Below are 10,977 nucleotides of genomic sequence, written 5' to 3'. Positions count from 1 at the left end.
GGCCATGCTCGTGAGCCAGACGTCTGGATTTTCCTACAGAGTCTGGTACTTTTCATAACTTCTAAAGACGTCACGCGGCGACTTTTTTTTTTTAATCCGCCGATCGTACACAGCGTCCTTCGTTAACCGTCTTCTAAGGTTGTCTTTCGCTAATCGTGTTTTTTTTTTTTTTTTTTTTTTTTTTTACGAACGTGCTGCAAAACACACGTTTACGCTTGCAGCGTTTCCGTTCACACTCCGCAAGATTACCTCCGTCATTCTGGCACGAATCCCTCGCGTGGGCGGGGCTTAACGGCGCTGAACTCTCATTGGATAGTGAGGTGTGGATGGAGAGCTCGCTGAACAGGGAGGAGACACTGCAGTGGCATGAATTCTGGAGAGCGTTCTGGATGCGGATCTCCGTATAGATATAGCGTTTGTACTTTGTAGTGGAAATGACTCGCTTACTTAGTCAGTATATTAGTCCGTAATTAACATTTGAGCCTGGGGACGTCTCATACCGCTAGTTTTTTTTTTTTTCTCGAGATCATCGACGTCGTCCTCCTCCTCCTCCTCAGCTGGACACTCCAGCTACCGATCCCAATCTCACTAGCCGATGAGGTAAAGTGAGAGTAAAGCGCTGTCATGCCCCGCCCGCACGTATATATTAAATCAAGAGATGAGGATATGAGCAGGTTGTTTGCAGAGTGCATGACATTCATATGTCTGGATTGGAAAAGACCCACTGTTTTCTCTTCCACTGATTGTCTATCATTCGGAGCACAGAAAAGAAGGAGGGTCTTTTCAGATGGCACCGGATGGCGCACTGAATCGAATGCGTTCTGGTGGGAAAAGGTTCTAAAGCGTGAGGTGTGAGCTGACGTCTCTCGGAAGGCAGTAAAAAAAAAAAATAATAATAATAATAATGAAAAAGATCTTATTATGGAACATTTTCTCTACATCCCATGAAAAAGGGAAGAAACTGTCACATTTTCAAGAGAAACCTGCTTTAACTCAGCGGGAGGAATGTACACTGAGCCTGAGACAGAGGAAGAGACGGAGATGGAAAAAGAGCCGACGCGAGAGAGAGAGAGAGAGAGAGAGAGAGAGAATGAGAGAGAGAGAAAGAGAGAGAACGAGGAAGTGACAAATGGGCCGAAATGGAGGAGAGGTTTTTTTGAGATGGCTGTTTTGGAGATGGTGAAGAGATAAAAGTGATGAAAATGGAAAGCCGGACCCGATACGATCGCTTCAAAAAAAAAAAAAAAAGAAGTCACGAAATGTATCAGGAGAAGAGTGAAGATCAAAGAGGGGGACAGCGATGGAGGAAGAACGAGTGGCAGTGAAAGGAAAGAAAAAACAGATGCAACAGCGTGATTAGCCTCTCAGCTACAACCGTCCACCCCCCTACCCCCAACATACATACACTGTCACCAAGTACTCTAAATATAGACCCCATCTGTAGACACACACACACACACACACACACACACAGAGGCAGCCTCTTTTGTCTCAACATTTTAAATGAAACGAAATACTGACCAAAACAGAACAGTGTGTGTGTGTGTGTGTGTGTGTGTGTGTGTGTGTGTGTGTGTGTGTGTGTGTGTGTGTGTGTGTGTGTGTTTCTTAGTTCAGCGGTCAGAACAAGAGTGGTACAGTTTCAGCAGTCCTGTTGTCATGGTAATTTATTAATGCACTGCTACACCACTAAGGAACACCGGACCACTTTATAACAAGTACACACACACACACACACACACACACACACACACACACACACACACTAGACAGGGTCATAAAAGCTTTAGGAGCAGTACTGGGGATTATAAACACAGGTCTGAGTATGTGCCTGAATGGCCCGTTAATAACATCCGAATGTGTGTGTGTGTGTGTGTGTGTGTGTGTGTGTGTGTGTGTTATGACAGTGTGTGTATTTTTATGTTTTATTGTCCTGAAGCAGCAGTAAAGACCAGGCCGCTCCTGAGTGATACAGAAGTAACCATGCGTGGTGTGCTGTCTGAGTGGGAGGGGCATACGCTTTCTCTCCTGTCAATCAGAGCAACACTGGCCAATCGTGAGCTCGGCTCTTTCCTCTGAGTGCGTTACGCTGCCGCGTGATATTCGCATGATGTTCTCCGCTATTCTCCTGCTCTTCCCTCTTTCCCTTCCTCTCCTCCACTCGTCTCCTCCAGTGCATACCTTCTTTGGAGTAGTAGAGGATCTCCACCTTGCGCTCCTCGGAGCCGAGCAGGGCCTGGGCCAGCTGAGCCAGAGCGCTCTTCATGGTGCCCGGTCCTGCGAGGAAATGACACGTGCACGGCTGCTGCATGATCTCGGCCCGCGAGAAGCCAAACATCTGGCAGAAGCCCTCGTTGCAGTAGATGATGCCGCAGTTCTTCATCTGGGCGTTGGCGATCAGGAACTTGCGGTCTGAGAGGCGTACAAGAAAATAGAGTTAATAACAATAATAATAATAATAATAATAATAATTTTACTCATAGGAAGCTTATTCATTTTATTTCTAAAGTACAAAGTTGTCACATAAAATAATAGTCCATGTCTCGGGAAAATCATTTTTAATCAATCAATCATCTGGGTACAATATTTATATCATTATTTTACTTTCTCTTTAATTATTGATTGATTTTGATATTAATATTGATGATGTTACGTTTTACTTCTGATAATCTGTTAAGATTTAATTAAGATAACAGCAAAAAAAAAAAACAATATATATGAAATTAAAAATGATTGAAAATACAAAAATATAAACTTTTTTTTTTTTTTTAAACGTGCATTAAAATAGGAATAAAAGCTGAATCGATACTAGCAATCGATCTGAGACTGACGGCAATAAAATCCGAGTATAAATTAAACCGAAGAAATATTTCTGTGTCTGTGTCTGAGTCCACACTAAAAAAAACAAAAAAAAAACAACTATAAACTATGCATAAAAATAAATCTTACATGAAACTCAGAGCCAATGAATGAAATATATTCCAGTAAAGGGCGTTACAGCAGGTCAGAGTGAGAGAGATGCAGGTTTGATTCCCGCTAATTGCACTTAAACACTGAATTAATTCGAGCTGAGAAAGTGAGAATCGGGTTTAAACTTGCCGAATAAGATCGGTGGTGAGATAAAAGCATGCCCGGTTTTGAAAAGGGAAAAATAAATAAATAAATAAATAAAAAAGACATTTCATTTTCTTGGCCAGAAAGGAAACGGTCTCTGAGGAAGTGCACAGAAATGTACTGAAGTGAAATGAATAAAGAGACAGACGACGGGGGAAAAGACGATGACGGCTCAGAAAAGAGACGAGGAGCCCAAGACGGACGGAAAAGGAAACGAAACGACGTTCGAAAATACATTTTAAAAAGCGTGGAGAGTCCAGAATGAAAAAAAAAACGTCACTTGCCGGTGAGACGACTGGAACGTAGATTTTAATGACACACGGGCACCGGCTAAATTCGCCGATCAGAACGATATGAGGACTCTGGGCTTGGCCGAATATTCAAAAACGTTGGGAGACCTGGGATGGTTTAATCCCTCATATGATCGTGATCCTTTTAAATGATAGGATTATTACAGTAGGCCGGCTACTTGCTAAGCGCTAGTTTAGCTTTGGAGTGCTAGTTTGAACGATATCGTTCGTTCGTTTCGTTATTAGTTCTTCGTGTGCTTCGGGTCATCGGCTTCTTTCCTGATTGTTCTCACCTGTTTTGTGTTGATTAGTTTACTACCTTCCTTACTTACTTACACCCTCTTATGTCTTCTTGTGAAGTCTTGCCAATTGTATTGGTGCATTTTGAAGCCTGTAGTCTCTCTTTGGTTTGATTCGTGCTCGTTTACCTGGCATACGTTTACGGACATGGCTGTGATGTGTGTGAAATTCTGATAAGGGGCATGTAGATGCTGGAAAGTCAGCATGCACTTTCATTCATACTTTGAATACTTTCCATCGTTAATCTAATTAGAAAGCAGTGGCAGGTTCGTATATCCTGGAGATTAAAGATCATTATTGGTTCTTAACAAATCTATTGTTTCAACACGCAAAATGGTACGGTCAGGGCTGTAGGAGTCGTGAGATGTCTTCCGAGCCAAAGTATTGACTTTGGTGTTTGTACTTGGACTTATCTCGGTCGTGGGAACCGGTCTTGCTAAATATGGTCTTGGTCTCGACTGAGCGTTTGTAAAAAAAAATAATAATGTTGTCTTTTCTTTTTGCATGCACAAAGTAGGGCAAGAAGTAACTGATCCTCGATAACGGCCCGCTCGTTGACGCAAATGCACGAGTGAAGATTACTAGCTGATGTAAAGTCCAGGGCTCGACTTGTCCAGGGACTTGGCCGTGACCCCCTTAAGACTCGATGTCAGCTAGCCCTGGTCTTGGGCATGCCAATGGTGGTCTTGACTATAGTGCAGGGTTATGATGGTTCTTTTCAAAATTCGAACACCTTTGCCATAGAATCAGGACAGTTCGAATTCAACCCAGCTAAAAACAATCAGGATCATGATTGACTAACTATAATGCCCCCAACCATCCACCTTCCACACCCCCCGACCAAGCAAGCCACGGCACCCCAACATGACCTGCTGGTGCAAACACAAGCAAACAACCCCGTCGTACTTCGACCCGTCCGTCCGTCCTTCTGCCCCTCAGAAAGCTCCGTGGTGCAACGCCAGCGTGACATCTTACACAGCGTGCGAGGAGGTAAACTGTCGATCACAGATCCTCGCACGCTGTCTAAGATGTCACGTGCAGACTTGACAAAACAAACTGTCTGCTTTCTCTTCACTTTCTTCTTCGTCTTCTCTACCCGCGTTCTACCCCGGCCCTTCTATTAGGCTCGGTGTTAATTGTCATGGTGGAGAGAACTTCACGGGTACGCTCGTTATCACTCTGTAATGCTTCCGCAGAACGGAAAGCGCTCGACAGTTGCCTAGCAGCCGACAAAACGCACTTAGATTTAGGGGGTTAGGAGCGAGGGATGGGAGCACACACTTGTCATAGGCAGCCTTACGTCCCGTGTGCAGTCCTTATACAGGAGTGAATTCTCATGAGTTACAAATGAGTTGATTTCCGTGTTACTTCTAAAGCCCTGATATTTTCAATACCGCTTATCCTACTCAGGGTCACGGGGAGCCTGGAGCCTATCCCAGGGAACTCGGGACACAGGCGGGGGACACCCTGGACGGGTGCCAATCCATTGCAGGGCACGATCGCACACACGTTTATACACTACAGACAATTTGGACATGCCAATCAACCTACAATGCATGTCTTTGGACTGGGGAGGAAGCTGGAGTACCCCGAGGAAACCCCCGAAGCACGGGGGAGAACATGCAAGCTCGGAGTTGGGATTCGAACCCCCAACCCCTGAGGTGTCCTGTGTTTTGCTTGCCTGGAAACCAAATCGAAAAGGTAGCTGACAAGCTATATTCCACAGAGACGTTGAACAAGCCAGAAGCGTTGATTAGCAGCTCTGACCGTCGTTCTGTCTACGAGACAAATCGCAGGTTTCGTTTAATACGCTCATTCTAGTACATCATCTTTTCTATAGTAACTCTAACGAATAAACCGTTTTGTTTTGTTTCTAAAAAAAAGTGCCATCGACATGTCAGTGTTTTCTGTAAGGATATGCTTATGTAATATTTATGGGAGGAGTCTCCAGTGTCAGTGGTAAAGTTATACGTTTTCCTCCACCGTGAAAGACGTTTCGCAGACGTTCCACATGAATTTAATGTACCTAAAAAGACTGATAATCAGCGTCGTGGATGTAACAAGAACTTCTTTTCCTATTACAGCGTTTTCCTCGAGTGTTTTACTCCTTAAGTAATTCATATGTTTATGCTATGCGCATTAATTAATTAGGCTTCCTGTGGAGGGGAGGGTTGAGTAATGTTTGAATAGTTTTTAATAGTCTACTGATCCTACTTGTCCACCAGGCCACTAGGGTATATTAAATGAATAGACTGGACACATAAACTACATGTCCCTAGTGATCCGTCCACCTCACCGATGAATTCAGGTATTAATGAGCCTATGATTTTGTTTACAATCGCGTACAGTTGTGATGATTTGGATGACAATATAGTCAGTATTTATTCTGTTTATTTACTTTTCGATACAATCTATTTAATAGAGGCAATGTCTTTAGTGGTGAGTGCTGTTTACAAGATGCTACGGGCTCAAACTTGCATCTTAAATGACTTTAAAGCATCATTTGGCTGATTTGAGCCTAAACAGTTTAGGTCTTCTGATCAGCTGGTTTTGAATGTGGGAATGTTCACTAATTAATTTCATCACTTTACGATTACTTTTGTCACTAGCTGGATATTCTGTAGTGGCTCTGGTCTGAGATGCTCCTGTTCAAGGCGTCGTGAGGGTACAGGACATGAGCTATCAATCGAGCCTGACACCATCAGGGGTGTTCTGCTGCCCAGTTAACAGCAGCGACCAACTGTTCAGTGTGTGTTCTTCTCAGAATGATTCTTCAGTCACTGTTGTTCAAACCTTCTTATTTCTAATGTTCTTTTTTTTTATGGCTTTTATGGCATATCCTTGTATTATTCGTTTTTGTGTTTTCTGTTTTTACTCCTTTCTGAAGACTACTGAATTTGTGAAAGTTGCTTTCTATGAAACTGGCTGGTTAGAAATGGGACAAGACGTACAAAGATATGCTTGAGGTCTCAAAATGAACCAAAATGGGTTTGAGAATCCCTCTGGGTCTGCATATTTTAAATGCCACGCCCCTTGTTGTGTAGCTCCACCCATCTCAGCACAGCGCATTAACTTATGACCAATGGAACAGGGACAAAGAAAATGGCTCGCGACCAACAAAAATAATCCACGTCTTCCCTGGGACTAACAAACACAGAAGCCATGCCTCCCTCACTGTGACTGGCAGACACAAAAGCCACGCCTCCTTCACTGTAACTAAAGTCACAGAGGCCACACCTACTCCACTGGAACTAAATATACAGAGGCCACACCTACTCCACTGGAACTAAATACATTGAGGCCACACCTACTCCACTGGAACTAAATACACAGAGGCCACACCTACACCACTGGAACTAAATACATTGAGGCCACACCTACTCCACTGGAACTAAATATACAGAGGCCACACCCACTCCACTGGAACTAAATACATTGAGGCCACACCTACTCCACTGGAACTAAATACACAGAGGCCACACCTACACCACTGGAACTAAATACATTGAGGCCACACCTACTCCACTGGAACTAAATACATTGAGGCCACACCTACTCCACTGGAACTAAATACACAGAGGACACGCCTACTCCACTGGAACTAAATACATTTGAGGCCACACCTACTCCACTGGAACTAAATATACAGAGGCCACGCCTACTCCACTGGAATTAAATACATTGAGGCCACACCTACTCCACTGGAACTAAATATACAAACACCACACCTCTTTCACATGTACCGACATAAAACCACGCCTCCTTCAATGGGACTGACAAACACAGAGGCCACACCTCCTCCACTGGGACTGAGACTTTTCCCCACTGCACATTGTTTTGCAGGCTTATGATTGATGTTGACCGCTGATTTCAACTTGAATTTGAATTATTAAAATTTCTGACAGATTACACCATGACCTGCCCGTCGACTCTCTTGCTTTGTCGCTGCTTAGCGATTTTCATTTCTATGCCTACAGCATTAACGCTGATTTATTTCCAGTTGCGTAAAAGTCTCGGGTCTGTCAGTCTGAATCGGTGAACCTCCTCACCTCCATCCGCCGTCCACGTGTACAGATGTATATACACACGAATATATACAGGAGGACAAGAAATTCACCCGACTGGCACCACAGAAAGCATTTCGGTGTTATTATCAGGTTCTTAAGGAGCGTTTCATCGATTTCTTTAGCGGCCATGAAGGCTTGGGGCGTGGATTAGTTCATTACTCGGATCTAGAGCACTAACTAGTCTCAGAAAGAGCTATATATAACATCAGCCCTGTGGTTCACACATCAGGCAGCCTCCCACAGGGGGAGCGAAGGGGGGAGGTAAAGATAGCAGAAGAGTGAACGAAAGAGAGCGTGACAGAGCAGCATGACAGGCTCAGAAAGAAACAGTACTGAATGTGTAAATAGGTGTATGAACACATTAATATGGACAAGTAACTCGATGAAACAAGTAACGATGAAAGACCTTATCGTGGGTGCGCAACATGTGAAAGAGGAAGGAAATCAAGAATAACACACACACACACACACACACACACACACACACACATACATACACTCTCAGGAAAAGGGTGTTAAACTGTAACGCTTCTTGTTGCTGGGTTGTAAATTCAAAAGAAAGGCTCAGGTACCGTTAGTTCATCTGCAAAACCTGGACGCAGTGTACCTGTGAAATGATTTGAAGCAGATAATTGCCCACTGTTATCTTCAGTTCGTTTTCAGAACAAAGCCTGTCCACTTTTCCAACCCATTTCGATATTGTACGTCGTAACAGAATGTAAAAACAGGCCGTTTTCGAACACGTGGAGTAACGCACGGCCGATTTCGCCGCCTATCGGAGCGTAACCGTACCACGCATCTAGCGGCCAGAAAACAGACCCTCGACCTCGCTTTGAGCTCGAGCACGGAACGTCCGAACGCACGCGATGGATTTTACGCAACTCGGATATCGCGAGCGCGATATCTCTTTCGTCGCAGGTCTGCCGCCGGAGCATCTTCCTCGTATCGTCTGACCCGGACGACGCGTCGGGTTCTTATCCGGCTCGTCTCGGCGCTTTAAACGCACGCTTAAAAAGATATACATACTGAAAAGTACTAAAGTCGTACCCTCGATCATTCCGCAAACAAGTAAAGCATTGTTTCAGTCTTGAGAGCATACACACGCCACATCTCTGTACGCGTGATGCAGTTTGACCTGGGAGACTTTGATAAAAGGTTTTGAATTATTCACACACACACACACACACACACACACACACACACACACACACACACACACACACACACACAGGATCTCTTTAAATCATTACCTAATGACATTTGCAAAACAAATCCAGACTGTAGCACGTGGGCATCAATACCGATTAAATTCAATATTTTTCGTGTCAAATAAATTCATTAAACAGTCGTTCATTTAGTCCAGATGTGACAGTGAAGATGTGGTTGTTGTTTTTGTTTTTTTGCAGATGTTTTTCAGAGATGTCAGATAAACACTACAGCACTAAACAATACGGCAAAGTTGTCAACGTGGTAACTATGGCAACGAACTATTTAGTACGGCAGAGCTTAAGGGATGGTGCTGTAGCCTATGTGGTGAAGTTGCGTTACTGGGCATCTGTTTAACCTGTTTACTTCCAACTTTTATTTGAATAAATGTTTAGAGGTTTAACTCACTCTGACCGTCGAATTTGCGGATGATGGTGTCCAGATAGGTGTTCTGGAGAGCGACGTGTCCTCGCCGAACGGGCATTTTGACATTCGGCCGAGAGGAACGAAAACACACGAAAAGAAACGAAATGTCCCGACACCTGGTGCTGCGATGAGTCCACTTCCTTCACGGCAAGCCGACGAGGGAAGGATGTGTGAGGTTATTAGAGCTCATGCTGGAGAAGTGAAAGCAGAGAGAGAGGGAGAGGGGGAGAGAGAGAGTGAGAGAGAGCACGAGAGTTGGCGCGCGCGACAGAGAAATGTCACCGAGTTCCGGTTGCCAAGGCGATTACAGAGCCCGCGCGCGACAGGATTAGTGAGAACTTTCTCGATGAAATTCAGATGTTTTTTTTTTTTAATTCGTTTATAAAATAATAATAATAAAAAGACAAAAAGTGCACTACTCGGATCCCGAATCCATCTGATTAGAAACAATAGGCTTAAATTGAATTAACAAGGCAAATCTGAATCAAAAATAGTTTGTTTTTTTTTTTTTTTTAGTCGAGCGCGAGGGGAGCGCGAGACCGCCGGAAACACACGGCAGAAGCTAAACAAAACAAAACAAAGCTCCAGTTTTAATCGCTGGTTAGACTGAGGAGAGTCAGCTCGGCACAGCTGTCACTTTCTGACAGAGCCCAGATGCGCAATCTGCACCTTAGCATCTCTCTCTCTCTCTCTCTCTCTCTCTCTCTCGAGCGCGCGTGCGCTCTTTCTCTCCGTTTCGTTCTTCCGCTGAGAACTAAACTTACAACCCATAAATAAGGTTTCAAACAAACGAACAAAATCCTCGTCCGTCATCGTCTTCCTTTGCTTTTGTTCTGCACTATAAAAGTTGCATCAAGGTGTCACAGAGGTCCACGTGTTGCGTGACGTCACGCGCCAGTGCACCGCCATCTTGTGAGGAATATAGAGTTTATACAGATGTTTCGTTTCTGCATCGAACATGTGGCCTACACGATGCACAGTTATTGCAGACAGTAAGACTGAGAATGTCTGTCAGGTTGTTTTGTTTTTTGTTTTTGTTTTGTTTTTGTACTATGCAAAGCAAGTCACGCACGGTTAAGGCTGTTTAAAAGGTGTTCGCGATCGCCCGTAAACTAGAGCCAATTCCACAGTCTCTGAACGACGCCCGAGTTCCTGTTCCAACCGCACAGCAGGAACCGTGACCACTATGCAAAGTGCTCAATGGTTATGGCATTTCATAAGCAAAACAATACAGCAAGCATGGATATTTTTCCTCTGTTGTGCGAATATGATGTTAGCGTTAATGTAGCTGTTGGGCTTCCAGACATTCTGACCACACGACCATTAAACACGCGTGAGAAGAAGTTATCGACAACGTTATTTAAAAAATAAATAAAATCACCAAAAGGTTTTGCATCACTGATCGTGCCGAACTTCTGACAAAGCTTAGTACAGTAAGCGCCACCTCATTTGTTCCTAGTCCACTAAAAAAGCTACACTACATGGCCGGAAGTATGTGGACACGTTTACATTTACTTCATTTATCAGACGCTTTTATCCAGAGCGACTTACAAATGAGGAAATACAAGCCAAAG

At 44.0% G+C, this 10,977-nt stretch overlaps 1 protein-coding gene across 2 annotated transcripts in view; it reads right to left on the bottom strand.

Moving 5' to 3' along the window:
• kcnh6a (potassium voltage-gated channel, subfamily H (eag-related), member 6a) overlaps window positions 1-10,312 on the bottom strand; it is a 56,874-nt gene extending 46,562 nt beyond the window's left edge. The window contains exons 1-2 of one of the 2 annotated variants that reach the window (XM_017494633.3): window positions 9,386-10,312; window positions 2,182-2,412 (exon numbers count right to left, since the gene is read on the bottom strand). In XM_017494633.3, coding sequence (XP_017350122.1) covers window positions 2,182-2,412; window positions 9,386-9,461 — 307 coding nt within the window. In that variant the 5' untranslated portion in view covers window positions 9,462-10,312. The remainder of the gene's footprint in view (window positions 1-2,181; window positions 2,413-9,385) is intronic. The other variant, XM_017494636.3, reaches the window with a different exon arrangement.
• Between the last annotated feature and the right edge of the window lie 665 nt (window positions 10,313-10,977).

This window comes from Ictalurus punctatus, chromosome 2 (assembly GCF_001660625.3).
Source record: "Ictalurus punctatus breed USDA103 chromosome 2, Coco_2.0, whole genome shotgun sequence".
NCBI lineage: Eukaryota > Metazoa > Chordata > Actinopteri > Siluriformes > Ictaluridae > Ictalurus > Ictalurus punctatus.
The sequence above is the reverse complement of the archived record's forward strand: the minus strand, read 5'-3'. Positions and strand labels throughout refer to the sequence as shown.